This window comes from Mastigoproctus giganteus, chromosome 2 (genome assembly GCF_048544385.1).
Source record: "Mastigoproctus giganteus isolate SK-2022 chromosome 2, ASM4854438v1, whole genome shotgun sequence".
Classification (NCBI taxonomy): domain Eukaryota; kingdom Metazoa; phylum Arthropoda; class Arachnida; order Uropygi; family Thelyphonidae; genus Mastigoproctus; species Mastigoproctus giganteus.
In genome coordinates, this window is record NC_143576.1 from 37,022,207 (window position 1) to 37,047,672 (window position 25,466).

At 38.3% G+C, this 25,466-nt stretch overlaps 1 protein-coding gene across 1 annotated transcript in view; it reads right to left on the reverse strand.

Moving 5' to 3' along the window:
* The window catches only part of LOC150089270 (spatacsin-like), a 445,059-nt gene that overhangs the window by 30,989 nt on the left and 388,604 nt on the right, over positions 1 to 25,466 (reverse strand). Inside the window, exon 17 of the mRNA XM_090389929.1 lies at positions 366 to 515. Within this exon, the coding sequence (XP_090246055.1) occupies positions 366 to 515 (150 nt within the window). The remainder of the gene's footprint in view (positions 1 to 365; positions 516 to 25,466) is intronic.

Here is a 25,466-nt window from a genome sequence, read left to right on the forward strand (position 1 = left end):
ACAAGAGATGAAGTTGAAATACTAACTCAACCTCCACATTCAGCAGACTGTGGGAGAAGAACCCACAGTTCTATGTCATCTTTTTTTTTTTGCTGCTAAAAAGATGCACTAAGAGGACATCACTTTTTGTCTGGTAAGAAGAGGTTAGGGCTCCAGATTGTAGTGCACAAATGGCTTAAAAATCAACCACAAAACTTTTTCTCTTGAGGAATACAGTATTAGCTTTGGAGGAAATGTAACGGGGACCATGTCAAAGACAGACATGAATAGAGTCTGTATATTTTGTGAAATATAGCTTTTATTTAACTTTTGTAGTTTTCATTTGAATGAACTTTGTATTTAGCAATGCTGCTTCATATTTTTACCTGAAAGAATTTTCTGTGTTCAGTAATAAACTTGGATACCTCCTCTTCACTCAAGCTGATTATCCACACTGAAGAAGGCTGTAAATGGATCTGAAGGGCTAAAAGTTTAGCTTGGCGAGCACAAATTAAAGCTTTCCCTGAACAGTCAGCCTGAAAAATATATGAAAAATAATTACAATAAAAGAAAAGACAATAGTTGGTGGGAAAGGAAGTTATCTGTAATATTTCAAGCATCTGCTCATTTACTTGAATTTCAATCCGCTCGCTCGCTCACACACACACACACACACACACACACACACACACACACACACACACACACACACACACACACACACACACACTTACTTACTTACTTACTTACTTACTTATGTAGAGATATGAAAGATGCATTGGTTAAGATCCTATATGAACTTTGTTCGTGTCAGTCTTGGTTACTTTAAGTGCCAATAAATAAATGATCTAGTAGTGCATGCAGATTTAACACATAACCATAAAGTGATAAAAATAATCAGAGTGATAAAAAATAATAATAATAAATGGCCCCTAAATAATTATATCATGAAAATAAATAAAAAAAACAAAACAATGCAATTAAAATACAGTAAACTCACAATTTAATGGATTACAGAAATAATGGTTGGCATTGTTGTACATAAGTGATACATTGATATAATTGTGTCAATTTAATTGTTAATATTCAGTTTAAGTGTTTGACATCAATTAAAACATTTTCATTAATAATAATGCAAATTCCTCACAGCTAATAAGGAAGGTGGCCTAACTTTCATGTATGAATGGAGCATTAGATAAAAAAAAAAATACTACACGAAGCATTTCTTGACAAATTCTTGACAAAGTTCTGTGTTTTAATCTTGTTTACAATCTCTCTCTCTCTCTCTCTCTCTCTCTCTCTCTCTCTCTGTTAAGAGGAAGAAACTAAAAGCAAAACAAAATTCACGTATCCTGTGCCCTAAATAAGATTCATGACATAGAGCAGAGGTCCCCAAAGTGGTCAATATCAACCCCCCATTGGTCGATAATAGAATCTAGGGGGGGGGGGGTCGATAAACTTCAAGAGGTCGATTAAAACATTATTATTATTATTTTATTATTATTATTATTTTTTTTATATTTAAATTAATTTTTTAATTTATTTACTGATCTATTATAGTTCCCCCAGAACTTTACTTATTTTCTGTTATATTGTTGTACACTGAATACTAAACTGAGAGATAATCTTAATCAAACCCAATTACTTTCTTTCAGGATGTTTCACATCTGCACTTACTCTAAAATATAAATTGAGCTACAACCCCAGTAAGTACAATGGCTGCCACTGTATGTAAGGAAAAACGTCGACAATATTTACAAGAGTATTTGAAATTTGGATTTGTGCCCTCGATTAACAATGAAACAATGCCCATGTGCCGCTTCTGTTTGATTTGATTTACTGTTTACTGGTGCAACAGCAGCCTGTTATGTGAAAAGATTTTGGTAATGATGCTACGAAACCTTCGAAGATGAAAGAACACATTGAATGGATTCATCCTGATAAGAAAAACAAAGATCTTAAATTTTTTTAACGTGCTGAAGGAAAAATTCAGAAATTTGCCAAATTTAAAATACATTTTTAATGCATCTTTCTCATGCTGATAATCAAGGAGGACTGAAGGCTCTCAATATCTCTCTTATTATAGCAAAGAAAGGACAAGCATATACCCTCGATGAGGAGATTATAATACTGGCAATTAAAGAGGGGATTGAAATGATTATGAAGAAGGATTCCTATCCTGTTTTAAAATGCCTTCCATTAAGTGCAAATACAGTGCAATGACACATTGGTGAGATGGCCGATGATGTGGAGAAAGCCTTGGTGTCTGAGCTTCAAAATCGCAAATGCAAATTCTCCATCCAGCATGATGAGTCAGCTTTCGGCAGTTAAAATATTCTAATGGCCTATGTGAGGTATTATAGCCAAAAATGTATTGTTGACGAGTTTTTTATTTCCCAGGTATATGAAAGCTGATGGAAAAGGTGAGACAATTTTACAATGTTTGGAAGCGTACTTTACAAAAAAATGTTTCCCTCAGCAATATAACTGCAGTGGCTACCGATGGGGCACCATCAATGGTTGGCCATTACAGAGGATTTGCCATCTTTCTCAAAGAAAAGGTTCCGGAAGTATGCACTGTTCATTGTGTGTTACACAGACATCATCTTGTAGCAAAGAAACTCAGTGATAAGCTGCACGTTTCTCTGTTTTTTGTTTGTTTGTTTATTTTGGTTTTTAGGAGCATTAGCAACTAAGGCCATATTGCTCCGGGATATGCGGTGGTCATTCCCTGAACTTTCCACATCCTCCATAATTGGTGGTCACGGGCTCGAACCCTGGTCTAATCAAGAAGCGTGTGCTACGCACTGCTGCTCCTGCCAACCTGGCTATGGAGGCAGCTGCACGATGCTCTAAAAGCATGTATCAGATCAATTAATAAAATCAAAGTGCATCCACGTAATTCACGTCTGTTTGCCATGTTATATGAAAAAAAAAAAAAAAAAAAAACACGATGAAGAGTTCAACCAATTACTTTTGCATACCGAAGTAAGGTGGCTGTCAAGAGGTGATAGTTTGCAAAGACTTGTCGATTTGTATGACTCAACTGTGGAGCTTCTATTAGGGTTCCAAGTCAAGATATATAGATCTTCATTGGCACATAGAGATTTTCACTATTTCTCAAACTTAAAACAATTGGAAGGAGGAGGTAAAAACACTTTCAGATGATCATTTGGAGATATACATAGAGCACCTTGAAAAATTAAGGGAAAAATTTAAAATACATTTCAAGGACCTGGAGGAAATGAATGTATCTGATTGGATCATTACACAATTTGATATAAATATCAAAAATGGAGTTTAACCAGGTTAATTAAATAATGAATTCATTTATATATATGTTGGCATAGAAGTTAAATCTATATTTAGTAATAAAAGTATCAGTGATTATTGCAAGAATATAAACATTACAACAAAATATCCCAAACTTTCTGTAGCCATTGAGCCATTTTTACTTGCGTTTCCGAGCACTCACATGGTCGAAGCCAGTTTTAGCCATATAAATGGTATTTTTATAAAAGAGAGGAACCGACTAAACTTGGAACAGCGTGGTGAGTTAAGATTAAAAATCACAAACCCCAAACCCAATATTAAAGAGCTTATTGAAAACTATCAACCACATCCTTCACAAATGATGTTCAATAAACAATAAATATGATATATAAAATTCAATAAAGAATATGTTAATTTATTTTTAATATGTTTTAATTTTATAGAGGAATTCAGAAAAAAAAAAAAAAAAAAAAAAACAGACTTCAAAAATAAATTTTTAAATAAAAAAAAGTAAAAAATATCTGAAATATTTTAATTTTAAATTATGTATACATCAAATCAGACCCCATTTAAAGCTTCATTAAATGTTTCCCACATTTTTTGATAAAAATTAAGAAACACGTCCTCTTCACTGTGATTAAACTCAGAAACAGTCCTTAAAATATTGTTGTTATTTTTATTAAATGGTTGGGGGTCGACAAAGGATTTCATTGAGGGGTTGCAACTCCAAAAAGTTTGTGCTGATGTAGAGAATGGGCAGCAGGATTTTCATCATTATCACCTTCTAACAGCTTGCTGTCATGTCAAACATAAGTAAGGCATCATGTGAACTTCCAGCAAGAATACTTGAAGGCATTTATATATATATTATTAGCTATATGGTACAAGGGAAGCATGAGGCTTATGCTGCACCAGCCAAAATTTCTGAGTTACCCTGAGAGAGAAAGAAAAACAGAAGGGAATCACCAATAAATATAATATTGATAAAAATAAGATATAATGAAATTACTGAAAGTGTTAGCAAACAAGAAAAGGTAATAAAAAATAAAATAAATGGTTGCTGGTTCTGCTATATCATAGTTATAGCAGAACCAGCAACCATAATGAAATATAGACAAATATATTATTATCAGTGTATTAGGTGAGGAGCTGAACTGTCAGATGTAATTACCATGGAAAAATTAAGAGCACAAGCATGGTAAAACTGATTACCTAAAGTAAAATGAAATTAAGGTTTAACATAAAAATAAATGATAGTACCTAAAGTCGTGGGTCATAGGACTTTAACTACTTCGTCAAAGGGTCGGCAGTGAAAATTGTAGGAGCCACCGCAATAAGCCAGATCTCTGTTTCGGTTATGACATACATGTTAAAAAGTGTGTACGTATACATCATAGCCGACCCAATAAAGACCAAAAGGAAGGATTAAAATTAAAGAATATATAAAATAAAGTAAAGCTAAAAAGCTAAAATAATGCCGATAGAATCCTGTAAAAGAAAAAATGAAAGAAATCCAAAAGAAGGCAAAATAAAAAAACTTACAGGAAAACGTTGAATTAGCTGAGGGCCATCGGAGATAACAGAAGAAAACAGAAAGTTCACTGTATGGTGTATTTATGTACTATCATTTATTTTTATGTTAAACCTTAATTTCATTCTATTTCAGGTTTTTACCATGCTTGTGTTCTCAATTTTTCCATGGTAATTATACCTGACAGTTCAGCTCCTCCACCTAATACACTGATAATAATATATATATATATATATTATTATTATTTGTCTATATAATATATATATATTTGGAATGTAGGAAGATGTATGCATGAATACTGTGGTGAGAACAAAAAAACAGTATGTATATATATATTGAGAGCAGCACAGACCAATATAGCCATAATAACCCCAGGGGCTCACATCTGGTGAGTATGGGCTTGGCACACACATAGTCCTGAGCTGGATATCACCATTCTTCTGTTTCTTGGTGATTCCCTTCTACTTTCTCTCTCTCTCTCTCTCTGGGTAACTCGGAATTTTTTTTTTTTTAGCTGGTGCAGCATAAGCTTCAGGCTTCCTTGCACTATATGGCTAATAATAATAATAATATATAGAATAGAAAAAACCATCACAGTAAAAAATGAAATATAAAAACAAGTATAGTGCCCACGAAGCATGAATAGGTTTTGATAAACATAATTATAAAATTAACCATTTGAAACTTAAAATGAGAGTCCAGTTGAGATCCACATACATAAAATATTACAAGCTACTGTAAAAATGTCTTAATTTGTACTTTATGTTTGCATTTGAGGGCTGTTACTTCGCCAAGTAACCTTATACTTTTTCACTACTATACTTGTAGTGTGATATTCATTCCGTGTATAAGACTGTTTTTTTTTATAGTATGCCTGTTGGCGCCATGCTAGGGAAAAACAGCAGTTGAAATACTATTCCATCTTTATGAATATGGCTGATTCACAGCAAGAGATCGTTACTTGATTGAATCTGACGAACATTGTGGATGTATTATTTATAAAACTATGAGAAAGTAAATGACTTTCATTGGAGGAAAGAGAGTAGTGACAATTAAGAAACATACTTTAGAGTGCAATCTGAACCTTATAACTATGGGGGTGATTGTTATCTGGAAATTCCTTGTATTGGGGAATGGATTTTAGATTTAGTGACTACCGCTGGGCAGTCTGGAAATTTCACCCCATGCAGATGTGAGGTTCCTTTTTCTCCTCATAAGTTCTTTTTTTTACTGTATCAGGTCTCCAAAGTAACAGTCCCTGGGATTTTCATTTCCCCATGAAATTGGTGTTTTAACCAATAGAAGCATTGGAAACTCTAAATGGGGGGGACATATATATATATATATATATATTCAGATGAGAGACAAAGAAAGAGGAACAGAAAACGAAAGAAAAGGACGGAAAAGATCGGAGAAAATGGACAGGACAGAGAGAGAGAGAGAGAGACACAGAGAGATACAGTTTGTTTGTTTGTTATTTGGTTTTTAGGAGCATTAGCAACTAAGGCAATATTGCTCTGGGGATATGCGGTGGTCATTCCCTGACCTTTCTGCATCCTCTGTATTTGGTGGTCATGGGTTCGAACCCCGGTCTAATCAAGAAGTGTGTGCTACGCACTGCTGCTCCTGCCCACCTGGAGGAGGCGCCGGAGAGAGAGAGAGAGAGAGAGAGAGAGAGAGAGAGAGAGAGAGAGAGAGAGAGAGAGAGAGAGAGAGAGAGAGAGAGAGAGACAAAGAGTCTTGTCCTGTGCGAAGCACTTCTCCTTTCTTGAGGCTATCTCGTCAAAAACGTCTTGAGAATCTTTTGCTGCTGGCTCCTGTTCCTGAATATAGCAAAGATTATTCTGGTAAGTCTCACCCTATATTTACAGCACGATAGTTTAATCAAATGAAAGTGTCGGACGTTCATACCTGACTCTTTATTTAATAGAGTCTACTGAGAAACATCCCTCCTCATAGGAACATTCACTAAGATAGCATTAATCTCACAACACTTAGAAAGTAGAGTATAAGATTCGCAAGATCCATTTGTATTAATATAACACAAGTTATGACTGTTAAGTCTGTATAGTACAGTTACATACACATCCAGATACTCAAACTGGAGGATGAATGTTGGCTCCGAGAGGATGGGCAGTGCCAACTGAAGACCACATAAAGCACAGAGACATATTTGTACATGTATCATTAGTCTTATAGTATATCGTTTTATCCTCTTTGATAAGAAATAGAGCTCTTATACAATCATATAAAATTATATAATCAGTATTTTACACCTGTTTTGTATGCTAGAATTAATAAACCATGTTTTGTTTAATCATCCTTGTCTCTTAGCCATTTTCTTGCTAACATTAACCACAGCACGGGTTTTATAGTAAAAGAATCATAGTTTTGTGGAATTCTAAGGTCTAACTTATGGAAGGATTTCAGAGTGAAAAACACACGCCAATTTTGTTGTTGCAAGTCTATTCTTCACGATTCAGAATAGGTCTTGAGAACATGAGATTGTTGTCCTAGTATATAAACCACTAGTCAATCACATAAGACATAGGCGTTTTCTGGAACATCAATATTAATGAATAAACTTGCCTGGAAATCTTGTTATACACATTTTATCTTGTATAATATTAAAAGTTGATGTTTGTTGTTTGTTTGTTATTTGGTTTTTAGGAGCATTAGCAACTAAGGCCATATTGCTCCGGGATATGCGGTCATCATTCCCTGACCTTTCCGCATCCTCTGTATTTGGTGGTGACGGGCTCGAACCCCGGTCTAATCAAGAAGCGTATGCTACGCACAGCTGCTCCTTCCCACCTGGCTATGGAGGCGCCAATTAAAAGTTGAATTTCCATTTGAAGAATGATGGCCAAATAAACCCCTGTGGAACACTACAATTGTAATAGCCTTTGTTATAGCACTGCTTACAAATATACAGGGTGTTTCAAAAGTGATGGTCAATAATTTAAAGGTGAACTGTACAGACTACAATATGCAATAAAAGCCTAGTAAACACGAGTCTTTAAGTGAATCGTTTTCGTGATATTGCACATTTCTAGTTGGGATCCACCACTGACTTGTTTGTTTCGGTTAGGTTATGCTTCTTCTCTGTTTCCCCTCTCTCAATGCTCTGAGACATAGTAGGCATACTAGTACTCGTCAAAGGTTAGTCAACATGGAAAGCAGTTACAGCAATGAAGGCTACAGTACAAATTAGAGCAGTATGGTATTAAGGGTAAGTTGCTACAATGGATAAAAGGAGGGTTGAGTGGGAGAAGACAGAGAGTGGTAATCAATGGACACTGCTCTTTGTTGACTAATGTTATTAGTGGAGTTCCCCAGTGTTCATTGTTGGGGCCCATTGTTTTGTATATTTATCAATGATATTGGTGAAGGTATATCAGGATTATCGTCCAAGTTTGCAGATGATACAAAGGTTGTCAGAGTTGTTAACGACAGTAAAGATAGTATGCTACTCCAATTGGATCTAGATATGTTGGGCAAATGGGCTGAGAAATGGCAACTGAAGTTTAACACTGACAAATGCAAAGTACTGGATATGGGTAGCAATACCCCAAGAGAAACTTACCAACTGTGCTACACTCAGGGAAGTGGAAAGAGAAAAATACCTGGGGATGATTGCGCAGTCAAATATGTAGTTCGCTGAAGACTGCAGGCAGGCTATCAGGGCACGTCATGGAGTCTGATGATGTTACCAACAGCAAATTAAAAATGGGAAGCATTCAAAGAATTAATCTTGGACACTACTAGGCTTTTCATACCAAGAAAGAAATATTGTTCAAGATTTAAGTCTAAATGGATATTAGATAAACTAATTAGACAGGTGGCAGAGAAGAAAAATGCATGGTAAGCATATAATGTATGCATATAACTCGGGTCGGAAAACTGCTAGCTTGGGGGGAGACAAAGACGAATAGATTAACAGTAGCCACTGGCAGAGGTGAAAGAGATTCTTGCACTGCTTCTACTGGAATGAGCAGAAGCCTGAAAAACAAGATATTTCAGAGACTGCCAGGAATCACTGTGGTACAAGTAAACACATGGGTCGTGTTAGGGTAGCTAAGAATAGAAATAGGTGCATGTATACTTGCGTGTACACCAATGCTAGGAGTTTAGTAAATAAATTTGATGAATTTGAGGTATTGCTCAAAACATCAAAGGCAGATATTGTCGGGATATCAGAGACGTGGTGTCACACAGATATAAGGAATGCAGAACTGGAATTTGGGGAGTACAATGTCTACAGAAAGGATAGACTGGATAGGAAGGGAGAAGGGGTTATGCTATTAGTTAAGAAAAACAAAAAATCCGAGGAAGTGAAGCCAGTGGACATCGCTGGACAGTGCAGTGTCGAGTCAGTTTGGTGTGACATAAGCATTGGGAGATCAAAATTGAGAGTAGGAGTGTGCTATAGGCCTAATGACTCTGATGAGTATAATAAGATACTGCACAGGGAAATAGAGTGGGCCAGTAAATCAGAGAGTCTTATAATGGGAGATTTTAATTTCCCAGATATTGACTGGAATTTGGGGGCTGGTCACTCACACACTAGCAAGGCTTTTGTGGATTTATTGGATGATTGTTTTCTACATCAGCATGTTTGGGAGGCAACTAGAGGGAGGAATACTCTTGATTTGATTATCAGCAGTGATTCTTCATACATTAAGAATCTGCAGATAAATGAACCACTAGGTGGCAGTGATCACAGTGTGCTGAAGTGGGATTTACTCAAAGGGGTAAAGGGAAGGGTTATTGCTTTCGTAAAGGCGACTACGATGGACTGAGACAGTATTTAAATTCTATACAGTAGGACCAACTGATGATGTTACCAACAGTAAATGCAAAATGGGAAGCATTCAAAGAACTTATCTTGGAAGCTACTAGGCTTTACATACCAATTAAGAAATATTGTTCAAGGTTTAGGCCTAAATGGATGTCAGATGAACTGAAGAGGCATATGGCAGAGAAGAAACATGCATGGGATACATACAAATTAACACACGAGACACAGAAGCCTATGATAGATACAAGTTGATCTGTAACCAAGTTACAAAGGAGGTTAGGCAAGCGAAGGCAGATTACGAGAAATCTTTGGCAAGGGATGCAAAGAAAAACAGCAAAGAGTTCTTTACTTATGTAAACTCTAGAAGGAAGGGGATGAATCAGATTGGTCCACTTGATATCGATGGGTCAACTGTTGATGATCCTGCTCAGGTAGCTAACAAACTAAATGAATATTTTGCATCGACATTCACACATGAGGAGTTATTTAGCGAGGGGAAAGCCAGAGGTGTATTCAACTCTAGCAGTAAGCTAGAGAATCTTGTAATAACTGAGAGTAAAGTGGAGGAGAAATTGTTGAAGATAAACACAAGAAAGGCACCCGGGGTGGATGGGATCTATCCAGTTATATTAAAGGAAGCAGCAAAGGAAGTAAGCAAACCCTTAGCCATAATTATGAGAGCTTCCTTGGACGGGGAGGTACCCACAGACTGGAGATGTGCAAATGTCACCACAATTCACAAAGGAGGATCAAAGGCTGACACAAGAAATTATAGACCTGTGAGTTTAACTTCTGTTCCAGGAAAATTAATGGAGGCACTAGTTAAAGAAGCACTGCAGGATCATTTAGACAAGACTTCAGCTATAGCTCGGACACAGCATGGTTTTGTTAAGGGGAAGTCTTGCCTGACCAATTTGATTGGATACTATGATGCAGTCACAAAGGAACTGGATGCAGGGAATAACTTTGATATTATATACTTGGATCTTAGAAAGGCTTTTGATACTGTTGCACATGGAAGACTGCTGCACAAATTGGAGCAGTATGGCATTGGGGCAAATTGCTGCTGTGGATAAAGGGGTGGCTGAAGGGGCGAAGACAGAGAGTGGTAATCAATGGACACTGCTCGTTGTGGACTAATGTTATTAGTGGAGTCCCTCAGGGCTCAGTGTGGGTCCATTATTGTTTTCTGTATTCATATATGATATTGATGAGGGCATATCAAGCTTAATGTCGAAGTTTGCAGACGATACAAAGGTAGGCAGGGTTGTCAAGGACACTACTGACACTATGCTGCTGCAACAGGATCTGGAAAGGTTGAGCAGATGGGCTGAGAGGTGGCAAATGAAGTTTAACATTGACAAATGTAAAGTACTACACATGGGAAACAGCAACCCCAGAGCAACGTATCAACTCTGTGGTACTACACTGACAGTGGTAGAGAATGAAAGGGACCTGGGGGTGGTTGTGCAGGCGAATATGAAGTTCTCTGAGCAGTGAAGATGGGCTGCAAGAGTAGCTCATGGTGTATTGTCAGTGATATATAGGAATTTTTCTAGCAGGGATAAGGAGGTGATTATTCCCTTGTATAAGGCAATGGTCAGGCCACACCTAGAGTACTGTATACAGGTTTGGAGGCCTCATTTCAAGAAGGATGTAGAGCTGCTGGAACGAGTACAGAGAAGGGCAACAAGATTAGTGAATGCAACAAAGGGGTGCTCTTATGAAGAAAGGCTTAAGTTTTGCAAATTACAGTGTCTGGAGACTAGACACCAGCGAGGTGATCTGATAGAGGTGTATAAAGCCTTGAATGGTTCGAGCATGCTCAATGCTGATGGGATTCTTTCTCTCGCTCAGAATAATCACCTGAGAGGGCATAAATTCAAATTGAGGAAAGACAGATGCAGGATAGACGTGCGGAAATTTTCCTTTAGCCAGAGTGTGGCTGGTTGGTGGAACAGACTTGCATGCCTTGTCGTGGAAGTTGATAGCCTAAATAAGTTTAAGGCTCAGCTGGACAGGTATTTTGAACGAACAGAGGGGTGAAGTGGAAGTGGTTTTTTTTTTTTTTTTTTTGGCTGATGCTGCATAAGCTTGCTTTCTTGCATCAAATGCCTCTACTAATGCTAATGCTAATGCTAATAAATTAATAGGTGACACTGAAGCCTATGATAGATATAAGCTGGTCTGTAACAAGTGACAAAGAAGGTTAGGCAGGCAATGGCAGATTACGAGAAATCTTTGGCAAAGGATGCAAAGAAAAACAGAAAAGAGTTCTTTACCTGTGTAAACTCTAGAAGGAAAGGGATGAGTCAGATTGGCCTACTGGATATTGATGGATCAACAGTTGAGGTTCCTGCTCCGGTAGCTAACAAACTAAACAAGTATTTTGCATCTACATTCACACATGAGGAGTTATTCAGGAAGGGGAATCCCAGAGGTGAAGTAAACTCTGGCAGTGAGCTAGATGATTTTGTAATAATTGAGAGGGAAGTGGAGGAGAAATTGTTCAGGATAAACATAAAAAAGGCACCCGGGATGGATGGGATCTATCCATTTATATTAAAGGAGGCAGCAGTGGAAGTAAGCAAACCCTTAGCCATAATTATGAGAGCTTCTTGGACTCAGAGGTGGCACCCATAGACTGTACATGTGCAAATGTGACCCCAATTCACAAAGGAGGATCAAAGGCTGACACAAGTAATTATAAACCTGTGAGTTTAACTTCTGTTCCAGGAAAATTAATGGAGGCACTGGTTAAAGAAGCACTGCAGGATCATCTGGACAAGACTTCAGTTATATCTCTGACACAGCATGGTTTTGTTAAGGGAAAGTCTTATCTGACCAATTTGATTGGATACTATGATGCAGTCACAAAAGAACTAGATGCAGGGAATAAATTTGATATTATATATTTGGATCTTAGAAAGGCTTTTGATACTGTTGCACATGGAAGACTGCTGCACAAATTGGAGCAGTGTGGCATTGGAGGCAAATTGCCGCTATGGATAAAGGGATGGTTGAGTGGGAGAAGACACAGAGTGGTAATCAATGGACACTGCTTATCGTGGACCAATGTTATTAATGGAGTCCCTCAAGGTTCAGTGATGGGTCCATTATTGTTTTCTGTATTTATAAATGATACTGATGTTGGTATATCAAGCTTCATGTCCAAGTTTGCAGATGATACAAAGGTTGGCAGGGTTGTTAAGGACACTACTGACGCTATGCTGCTGCAACAGGATCTGGAAAGGTTGAGCAGATGGGCTGAGAGGTGGCAAATGAAGTTTAACATTGACAAATGTAAAGTACTACATATGGGAAACAGTAACCCCAGAGCAACGTATCAACTCTGTGGTACTACACTGACAGTGGTAGAGAATGAAAAGGACCTGGGGGTAATTGTGCAGGCAGATATGAAGTTCTCTGAGCAGTGCATATGGGCAGCAAGAGTAGCTCATGGTGTCTTGTCAATGATATACAGCAATTTTTCTAGCAGGGATAAGGAGGTGAGTATTCCCTTGTATAAGGCAATGGTCAGGCCACACCTGAGTACTGTATACAGGTCTGGAGGCCTCATTTCAAGAAGGATGTAGAGCTGCTGGAATGAGTACAGAGAAGGGCAACAAGATTAGTGAATGGAACAAAGGGTTGCTCTTACGAAGAAAGGCTGAATTTTTACAAATTACAGTGTCTGGAGATTAGGCACCGGCGAGGTGATCTGATAGAGGTGTATAAAGCCTTGAATGGTTTGAGCATGCTCAATGCTGATGGGATTCTTCCTCTTGCTCAGAATTATCACCTGAGAGGGCATAAATTCAAATTGAGGAAAGACAGATGTAGGATAGATGTGCGGAAATTTGCCTCTAGCCAGCGGGTAAAAAGTTGGTTGGTGGAACAGATTTCCATCCCTTGTTGTGGAAGTTGATAGACTAAACAAATTTAAGGCTCAGCTGGACTGGTATTTTGAACGAATGGAGGGGTGAAATGGGAGTGGTTTTTTTTTTTTTTTTTGGCTGAGCTGCATACGGTTGCTTTCTTGCATCATATGCCTCTACTAAGGCTAATTATTGTTGTTTGGTCTTTAGGAGCATTAGCAACTAAGGTCAGATTACTTCGGGATATGCGGTGGTCATTCCCTGACCTTTGCACATCCTTCATATTTAGTGGTCACGGGCTTGAACCCCGGTCTAATCAAGAAGCGTATGCTACGCACTGCTGCTCTTGCCCACGTGGCTACGTTGGTGGCCGGGTATCTAATACTATCCCATGTCTATTACATAAGGGTCAATCTGGTTTTTCCTTCTCTTCTTTGCATTTATATATGTGAAGAATCCCGCATCTCCCCCCCTGCTCTCTTTGCCAGTGATTTCTCATAATTTGCCTTTGCCAACCTAACCTTTTCAGTGGCATTATTACAGACCAATTTGTAGCTGTTATAGGCTTCAGTACTTTTTATTGGTCTGTAACTTTTCCATGCTGTCTTTTTCTGCTCAAGTAATTTGGCAACTTCATTATTTATCCAACTTGGAATCTTCCTAGTGGGGTGTTTTTTTAATGGTATATTAGCATTGAAGGCTTCTGTGAGATATCTACCCAGTTAATAGAGGTCATGTAGCAACTTAAAGCACTGTAATTTCCTTTCCTGAAATTATAACCCATTCCTTTGCTTCTATCTACTGCTACCTCTTTCCTCATCATACACTGTAAAACTCCGTGATCACTTCTTGCCACTGGTTCCTGGGTGATGATGAGGTCTAGAGTAGTAGTAGTAGCAGTGGCATATGATGCAAGAAAGCAAGCTTATAAAGCATCAACCAAAAAAAAAAAAAACTCCCCACATCACCTGTCCATTCCCTCCAATAATTTGTCTAGATTTTCCTTGAATTTATTCAAACTATCCACTGCAACAACAACAGATGGAAGTTTTTTCCAGAAATCAACTACCCACTGGCTGAAGGCAAACTTCCACACATCTTTCCTCAATTTAAATTTATGCCCCCTCATTTGTATATACTGAGCAAGAGGAAGAATCCCATAAGCACTGGCTTGTTCAATTCATTCAAAGCCATTAACACTTCAGTTCCATCACTTTGCAGGTGCCTAGTCTCCAGATGCTGCAATTTGCAGAATTGAGGCCTTTTTTGGTATGACCACTCTTTCATTACCTTCCCCAATCTTGTTGCCCTTCTATGCTCCTATTCCCAGAAAACCTACACCTAAAATGAGGCCTGACCATTGCCTTATACAATAGGATAATCATCTCCTTAACCCTGCTAGCAAAATTCCTAACATGCCCGTAGTAAAGTAAGTCCTGGCAAACAGGTTTGCACTGTTCAGAAAACATCATATCTGACCCAAGGAATTTTTCATTTTCCACTACTCCGAGTATAGTACCGCAAAGTTGGTAAACTAATCTGGGTTTACTGCTAACCATATGCAGTACCATGCATTTCTCAATATTATACTTCAACTGCCATTTCTCAGCCCATCTGCCTAATTTTTTTTAGACCTTGTTGCAGTAGCTTACCCAGTTTACTGACATTAACCACCTGTCAACCTTTGTATCATCTGGGAACGAAGACATTAAGCCTGATATATAGCTTCTTCAATATATCATTAATAATTACAGAAAACAATATTGGCCCAACACTGAACTCTGGAGGAATCCACTGATAACATTTGTCCATCAAGAGCAGTGTCCATTAATAACCACACTTTATCTTCTCTCACTCAACCACCCTTTTATCCAGACAAACTTAGCTTTAATGCCCCACTACTCCAATCTGTACAGCGGTATTTCGTGTGCAACAGTATCAAATACTTTCCTCAAAATCAAGTATATGATATCAAAATTATGTTTTGCATCCTGTTCCTTTGTTACTGCATCATAGTATCCAATCAAGCTGGTCGGAAAGGAACACCCCTTAACAAGTCCATGCTGTGACCAGTAAAATTACATTCCTGTCTAGATGGTCCTGAATTACTTCTTTAACTAGAGACTCCAGTATTTACCTGGAAAATATGTTAAGCTAACATGCCTGTAGTAAAGTAAGTCATGACATCTTTTAGTATTAGTACAGTCCATTTCGGTTATTTGGGACACATTGGGACTAGTGAATTTTGGCCTGATTAAGTGGCTGCCCCAATTATCCAAAGTTTCACGTAAATAGTTAAAAATACAACGTCCCTCCCTTTTTTTACAATTGGTTCACTGTACAATCAAATCACATTACGACGAACTCAACATAGTAAAGTACCGTTCACTATGCGATATGCAGTAAGCGCTGGTCATTGTGATCACGTTTGTGAATTGAATTTTAATTCTATTAAACAGCGATTCTAATTAGAGAAAATAGGAGGAATATTATCCACAGGCTATAAAAGCAAAGATATATTAAGCACAAATTTACCCTTTATAATCTTACCAATTAAAAAATTAAATGATACGTGAAAATCGGAAGAATATTATTATTATTAGCCATATGGTGCAAGGAAGCCTGATGCTTATGCTGCACCACTGCAAAAAAATTTTCTGAGTTACTCTGAGAGAGAGAGAGAGAGAGAGAGAAGGAAATCACCAAGAAGGAGAAGAATGATGATATCCAGCTGAGTACCCTGGGTGTGCCAAGCACATACTCACCAGATGTGAATCCCTGGGGTGATAATCGGAATAATTAATACGTACTGTAATATGTACATACGAACTAGTTGACATTTCTGTTCACTGACATTTGTGGGTGGGGGGGGGTAAAATTTAAAACAGTAAAAAGATAAGCTAACAATAACAAAGAACACAGCGCACACAAAAAATAGCAAGTAAGAAGATACGTGCAAGTGAGAACGGAGTAACAGTTACAAAGCTTTAAAAACAGGAATGAAAAGAAGAGCTGAAAATAAATTTTTTTAATATGATTGAAGATTTCATGGAAGTGTAAACACATTTCAGCATAATAACCTACAGAATTCCAGCTCAGTATTATTGCAAATTCAGTAAGATCGCGTTCACTGTCTGTTTATGACAGATTTCACTAACAGAAAAGCCCAATAAACAGGTGGCTGCTAATTGTTTGTATTGTTTTATGGTTGTGACCTCCAGAATTTCGACTGAACCATGTGGTACCATCAGAGACAATTGTAGGGTAATCTCCAGTGCTGCGGTCTCCTGCCCCGATTAAACGGCATGCTGTTCCAATTAAGTGAAGTAAATCCTGGCTATTTCTCGATTGGTTTCTGTGTTTTAAGATTTGCCCCAAATAAACGGCTGCCCCGATTAACCAGTGGCCCAAATAACCGGAATCCACTGTATTAATAGTGGAAAATGATGCAAGAAAGCATGCTTATATACATCAGCCAAAAAATAAAAAAAAATAAAAACCTATTCTGCAACCATCCTTTCTCAATTTGAATTATTCCCCATACCCATGCATAGTCTGAGCAAGAGGAAGAATCCCATCAGTACCAAGTATGCCCTAGCCATTCAAAGAATTAAATGTCACAATCATATCATCTTGCAGGTTCCTAATCTCCAGATGCTTTGCAGAACTAAAGTATTTCTTGGTAAGAACACCCCTTTGTTCTCCTCACCAATCTTGTTGCCCTTCTCTGTGCTCGTTCTAGCAACTCTACATCCTTCCTTCCTAAAATGAGGCCTCCAGACATGTACACAGTACTCTAGGTGCAGCCCGACCATTGCCTTGTATAACAGGATAATCACCTCCATGTCCTTGCTAGCAAAATTTCTATATATCATTGACAAGACCCCATGACCTGCTCTGGCAGCCTGTCTGCACTGCTCAACAAACTTCATATTTGACTGCACAATTCCCCTCAGTTCTTTTTCACTATCAACTTCCCTGAGTGTAGTACCACACAGTTGGTACGTTTCACTTCAGTTATTGCTATGCATATGCAGTACTTTCCATTTGTTAATGTTAAATTATAGTTGCCACTTCTCAGCCCATTTGCCCAACTTATCTAGATTCAGTTGGAGTAGCATAGTGTCTTTATTGTCGATAACAACCCTGTCAACCTTTGTATCATCTGCAAACTTGGACATTAAACCTGATATACCTTCATCAATATCATTGATAAATATACAAAACAACAATGGGCCCAACACTGAACCCTGTGGAACTCCTCTAATAACATTTGTCCATGAAGAGCAGTGTCCATTGATTACCACTATCTGTCATCTCGCACTCAACCATCCTTTATCCATTGTAGCAACTTACCCTTAATGCCATACCTCTGCAATTTGTACAGCAGTCTTCCATGTGCAACAGTATCAAAAGCTTTTCTGAAATCCAAGTATATGATATCAAAATTATTTTTGGCATTCAGCATTCAGTTCCTTTGTGACCACATCATAGTAGCCAATCAAATTGGTCAGACAAGACCTCCCTTTAACAAACCCATGGTGTGTCTTAACTATTACTGCAGTCTTGTCTAGATGATCATGCAATGTTTCTTTAACCAATGCCTCCATTAATTTCTGTTGAACAGAAGTTAAACTAACAGGACTATAGTTATTCACCTTTTGAACCCCCTTTTAAATTAGTGATACATCTGCACACCTCCAGTCCATGGGGATCTCCCCTGAGTCCACGGAAGCTCTCATAATTATGGCTAAGGGTCTGCTTACTTCCTTTGCTGCCTCCTTTAATATAACTGGATAGATCATATCCAGCCAAGGTGCCTTTTTTATGTTTAACTTCAACAATTTCCCCCCACTTTGCTCACAGTTATTACAAAATCATTTAGCTCCTCAAATTCAGAAGTTTATCAAACTCCTGTTAGGGTTTGATAAACTTCTGGCACTCCCCTCATTGAATAATCCTCATGTGTGAATATAGATGCAAAATACTCATTCAGTTTATGAGCAACTTGAACATGATCATCAGTAGTCAACCCATCTATGTTAAGTGGTCCAATCTGATTCATCCCTTTCCTTCTGGAGTTTAGATAAGAAAAGAACTCTGCTGTTTTTATTTGCATCCTTTACTAAAGATTTCTCATAATCTGCCTTTGCCTGCCTAACCTCCTTTGCGAATTGATTACAGACTAGTTTATATCTACCATATGCTTCTGTGTCACCCGATAATTTAAATGCCTTCCACGTATTTTTCTTCTCTGCCATGATCCTCATTAATTCATCTAACATCCATTTAGGCCTAAACCTTGAACAATATTTCTCAGTTGGAATGAAAAGCCCAGTAGCCTCCAAAATTAAGTCCCTAAAGGCTTCCCATTTAGAATTCAACGTTGGTAACATCATCAGTTGATCCCACTGTACGGAATTTAAAAACTGTGTGAGACCCCTGTAATCACCTTTACAAAAGCAAAAGCCCTTCCCTTTAGCCTTGATGGTAGTTACATCCCTCCATTATAAGACATTCTGATTTACTGACCCACTCTATTTTTCTGCACAATTGCTCATTATCAGATTTGTTAGGCCTATAGCACACCTACTCTCATTTTTCCTTTCCCAGTGCTTATGTCACAACAAACAGACTCAACATTGCATTGTCCACCAACATCAATTGGATGCACTTCCTTAGATTTTATGTGTTTCTTAACTAACAGCATAATCCCTCCTCTCTTCCTGTCCTGTCTATCCTTTCTGTACACATTGTACTTCCAAAATTCCAATTCTGCATTGCTTATATTTGTGTGACACCATATCTCTGATATCCCCACAAATATCTTCCTTTGATGTCTTGACTAGCACTTCAAACTCATCAAATTTATTAAATATACTCCTAGCATTGGTGTACATGCAAGTATATATGCACCTGTTCGTACTCTTAGTTACCCTAACACAGCTCATGCATTTAATTGTTCCACTATGGCTCCCAGCAGTTCTGGAAATCTCCATTACCTTGCTTTCCAGGCTGCTGCTCATTGTAATAAAAGCAGTGCAAGAATCACTTTTGCCTCTGCCTGGGGCCACTGTTAACATTTTAGTTTGTGTATCCCCCCCAAGCTGCAGTTTTCCGACCCACCTAACCCTGCCTCGATAGCATCAGCAAATATTCTTGCACCCTTTCTATTTAGGTGTACATGATCCCTGTAGAAGCAGTCTCTCCTGTCAACAAGCACAGATCTGATTAGACAGCTCAGTAAACCTACAATGTTCTTGACTCTGAGTGTCAATGAAATCAGTTGGCTATGCTTGCTTCAGCTATTCTACAAGCTACAGAATAAGGGGTGTGATATTAGTGAGGATGATGGAAGTAACATTGACTCCATTCTGAAGGTGCTTGTGAACGAAGATGCTGTAACTTTGCGATATACTTCAAGAGGATAGTGGATGTAATTATGAACATATTGCAGTTGAAACAACATAGCCCGTTTGGTCAATTTTATATGGTCAAATTTATCAAGCGCCTAGAATTTCAACATTGCGATAGTCCACACGTGCACATTTTGCTGTGGCTAAATAATGCTCCCAAAGATCCTTTGGGTGAGAAATAAAGGTGATGTCATCACAATGATCAATTAGTCTGTCTACGCTAGCGAGGCCTCAGGGAGCTTCAAACTCACAAACTAGGGAAAAGAGTATTCTTTTCCTTAGTACTTTCGGTGAAATGTTGAAACAAATAACAATCATCTAGTTGATTTAAAAATTTTGGCCCCCATTTGCTCCAATCAATTAGAGGCAAATTGAAATCACCCATAATAAGACATACATGCTTACTTGCCCATTCCATGTGCATGTAGAGGCTGCCAACATAATCTTCACAATCACTTGGTCTGTAGATTACTCCCACTCTCATTATACCTTTGCTTCCAACTATTTCACATCATACAGATTCTATACTAGCATGTGAAACGTCTGAATCCGAGAAAGCTTTTGTCACGCTCAGGCTATTTTTGATAAGAAGCATGACCCCCACCACCCCTTCTATCTTCCCTGTCCTTCCTAAACATATTACACATACCGTACTGAAACTCATCATCCCTTATCTCTGGGTGGCACCACGTTTCTGTAAGCCCTATCATGTCAGCATTACTTGTCCAAACCAGCAGTTCGAATTCGCTCATTTTATTGACGACACTTCTGATATTACTGTATAAACAATTAAGATTTAGTGTTCTTGTATAGTTAACTACCCTGACACACCCCTTAAAGTTATTTAAGGTTGCTTCCCTGGCATTTGCTACCCGCTCATTTTAAACGCTTTTGCCCTCAGAACATTTACTGCTAAGTTCTGTTGCGGTAACAAACAAATACTCTTGATGTATGTGCAAGAGTTAATTTGACCAATACTATCAGATAAACGAGTATCTTTATTACCCTTGTCCCCAAACTAGCAGTTTTCCTGAACCATTAAGGTATTCTCAATAATACTGTCAAAAACTTTTGCACCAACTTTGTTTAAATGTATTACATCTCTACAATACAGATTCATTCTACCTACAAGTGCAGGCCAAGCTGATAGAAATTTCTCCCCAAAAGCCTTGCAGTCCTTCAAGTCTTGAGTTAATCCACAAGGCTTTCATCATAAAATCCCTCCTATCATGCCTGGGCAGAATTGCAGATTTGTTATTGTTGTTATTTGGTTTTTTGGAGCATTAGCAACTAAGGCCATATTGCTCCGGGAATATGCGGTGGTCATTCGCTGACCTTTCCGCATCCTTCGTATTTGTTGATGACGGGCTCGAACCCCGGTCTAATCAAGAAGCGTGTGCTACGCACTGCTTCTCCTTCCCACCTGGCTACGGAGGCGCATATGCAGAATTGCAGACACAGAGATTATGATCTAACTCGCAACATTTCTTCAGCACGGTCCTATATTTGTCTAACAAATCATCAGATCATGTATATTTCATGTTATTAGTCCTCACATGAATATTACATCATCATCATCAGCCATTTTCAATCAACTGCAGGATGAAGGCCTCTCCAGAAACTTTCCAGTTCCTTCTGTTTTGTGCAATGGACAACCATTTACTACCCACAAACTCGTGAATTTCATCTGTCCATCTCCGTCGTTGTCTTCCAGGTTTTCTTCTAGGTACCATTCTGTTATTTTCTTAGTCTGTCATCATATCTTCCAGCTATGTGTCCTGCCCAAGACCATTTTAGTTTTTTAGTTTTGATAAGAATGTCCTTTACTTGAGTTTGCTGCCTAATCCATGTTTTTTTTTCTCTTCTAATCTAACAGTCTGATTCCGAATATAATTGGTTCCATTCTTCCTTGTGCAGTTCTCAGTTTCTCTTCCGTTCTTTTGGTGAATGCCCAAGTTTCACTTCCATAAGTCATGGTAGGGAGTTCTGAAACATTTTATGTTTCAGACAAATTGGGATATTGCTCTCCAGTATGTGACTATATTTCCTGAATGCTATCCATCCAAAATTTATTCTTCTCTTGACTTCCAGCCATTTATAATAATTACAGCTAATGACTTGTCCCAGTTAAGTATATGACTCCACCTTTTCAATTACTACTCCTTCAATCATTATATCCCTTTCTGTAGATTATTTTTTCATCATTACTTTTGTTTTAGCCATATTCATATTTAGTCCAAAATCCTTAATAACTGTGCATAACTGATTAAGATTTTCCTCTAATTCTTTGGGATCGTGGCTTATGACCACAATGTCATCTGTCATCTGCAAATTGTAAATGGTTTAGGTACTCTCCATTCACATCTACTTCTTTCTAAACAACTTCGGAGATATTGTGTCTCCTTGTCGAACTCCTTTCTCAATTTTAAATTTACTACTGTCTAGTCTAATAAAGGAGGTAACATTCTCATATATTTTCTTCAAAATCATAATATATGGGGAATCTTTGCCTTGTCTTTCCAGTGCCCGAAACATTGCCTTATGCTGTATGGTGTCAAGTGCCTTTTCATAATCCACAAATGCCAGGCATAATGGTGTTTTATATTAATTTGCTTTCTCCATTAGCTGTGACATCCATAGTTGAGAATCCTGTCCTAAAGCCAGCTTGATCTTTCGGTTGATTCTCGTTAAGTATTCTTTCTAATCTGTCAGTAATGACCCTTGTGAACAACTTATAGATGTAGGTTGATTCTCATCAAGTATTCTTTCTAATCTGTTAGCAATGACCCTTGTGAACAACTTGTAGATGTGGGATAACAAGCTAATTGGTCTATAATTTCCGATTTATCTCCTTTTTTTTATGCAGTAAAACTATGATTGCATTATTCCACTGTTTGGGCGTCGCGTTTTCTAATTCATTTTGTTAAGAGTCTTGCCAGTTTCTGTGTCATATCTCTTCCTCCCAATTTTAATTCCTCTACAGTAACTTCATCTTCCCCTGGGGCTTTCTGATTCTTCATTTTCTTCAACGCATGTCCTACCTCATCAGGAAGGATATTGGGTATGTCGTATGTGTTACTAATTTGTGATCCATCTCCCTCACTGCTGGCATCATTTCCTCACTCTTTGTATAATTCTCTATAATAGTCTTCTGCTATTTGAATTATGCCTTCTCTGCTATTTATAAGAACACCTATTCTTCAGTTTCAGTATCCTTTGTCTCTCTGTATTACTGCTCATAGCTGCTGATATAAGTCCTTTGTTTTCCATTAATGCTTGTTCATCTTTTCTTGTGTTAAATCTTCTTATTGTGCAAGGTTCAGATTGTGCAAGGCTCAAGGGGTAGAATTTTTTTCAGCCTGGACTATACTTGTTAACAGGAGGGATTGCTTCTACAGGGATGGGATACACTTAAATAGAAAGGGTGCAAGAATATTTGCTGATGCTATCGAGGCAATGTTAGGTGGGTTGGAAAACTGCTAGCTTGGGGGGATACAAAGACAAATAGATTAACAGTAGCCACTGGCAGAGGTGAAAGAGATTCTTGCACTGCTTCTATTGGAATGAGCAGAAGCCTGAAAAACAAGATTCAGGATATTTCAGAGACTGCTGGGAGTCATTGCAGTACAAGTAAACACATGGGGTGTGTTAGGGTAGCTAAGAATAGAAATAGGTGCATGTATACTTGCGTGTACACCAGTGCTAGGAGTTTAGTAAATAAATTTGATGAATTTGAGGTATTGCTCAAAACATCAAAGGCAGATATTGTTGGGATATCAGAGACGTGGTGTCACACAGAAATAAGGGATGCAGAACTGGAATTTGGGGAGTACAACGTCTACAGAAAAGATAGACTGGATAGGAAGGGAGGAGGGGTTATGCTATTAGTTAAGAAATACATAAAATCCAAGGAAGGGAAGCCAGTGGACATCGCTGGACAGTGCAGTGTCGAGTCAGTTTGGTGTGACATAAGCATTGGGAGATCAAAATTGAGAGTAGGAGTGTGCTATAGGCCTAATGATTCTGATGAGTATAATAAGAAACTGTACAGGGAAATAGAGTGGGCCAGTAAATCAGAGAGTCTTATAATGGGAGATTTTAATTTCCCAGATATTGACTGGAATTTGTGGGCTGGTCACTCACACACTAGCAGGGCTTTTGTGGATTTATTGGATGATTGTTTTCTACATCAGCATGTTCGGGAGGCAACTAGAGGGAGGAATACTCTTGATTTGATTATCAGCAGTGATTCTTCATGCATTAAGAATCTGCAGATAAATGAACCACTAGGTGGCAGTGATCACAGTGTGCTGAAGTGGGATTTACTCAAAGAGGTAACTACCATTAGGGGTAAAGGGAAGGGTTATTGCTTTCGTAAAGGCGACTACGATGGACTGAGACAGTATTTAAATTCTATACAGTGGGACCAACTGATGATGTTACCAACAGCAAATTCAAAATGGGAAGCATTCAAAGAACTAATCTTGGAAGCTACTAGGCTTTACATACCAACTAAGAAATATTGTTCAAGGTTTAGGCCAAAATGGATGTCAGATGAACTAATGAGGCATATGGCAGAGAAGAAAAATGCATGGGATACTTACAAATTAACACATGACACAGAAGCCTATGATAGATACAAGTTGATATGCAACCAAGTTACAAAGGAGGTTAGGCAGGCGAAGGCAGATTACGAGAAATCCTTGGCAAGGGATGCAAAGAAAAACAGCAAAGAGTTCTTTACTTATGTAAACTCTAGAAGGAAGGGGATGAATCAGATTGGTCCACTTGATATTGATGGGTCAACTGTTGATGATCCTGCTCAGGTAGCTAACAAACTAAATGAATATTTTGCATCGACATTCACACATGAGGAGTTATTCAGCAAGGGGAATGCCAGAGGTGTATTCAACTCTAGCAGTAAGCTGCAGAATCTTGAAATAACTGGGAGTAAAGTGGAGGAGAAACTGTTGAAGATAAACACAAGAAAGGCACCCAGGGTGGATGGGATCTATCCAGTTATATTAAAGGAGGCAGCAAAGGAAGTAAGCAAACCCTTAGCCATAATTATGAGAGCTTCCTTGGACTCAGGGGAGGTACCCATAGACTGGAAATGTGCAAATTGACCCCAATTCACAAAGGAGGATCAAAGGCTGACACAAGTAATTATAGACCTGTGAGCTTAACTTCTGTTCCAGGAAAATTAATGGAGGCACTGGTTAAAGAAGCACTGCAGGATCATTTAGACAAGACTTCAGTTATAGCTCAGACACAGCATGGATTTGTTAAGGGGAAGTCATGCCTGACCAACTTGATTGGATACTATGATGCAGTCAGAAAAGAACTGGATGCAGGGAATAACTTTGATATTATATACTTGGATCTTAGAAAGGCTTTTGATACTGTTGCACATGGAAGACTGCTACACAAATTGGAGCAGTGTGACATTGGAGGCAAATTGCTGCTATGGATAAAGGGGTGGTTGAGGGGGAGAAGACAGAGAGTGGTAATCAATGGACACTGCTCAACGTGGACTAATGTTATTAGTGGAGTCCCTCAGGGCTCAGTGTTGGGTCCATTATTGTTTT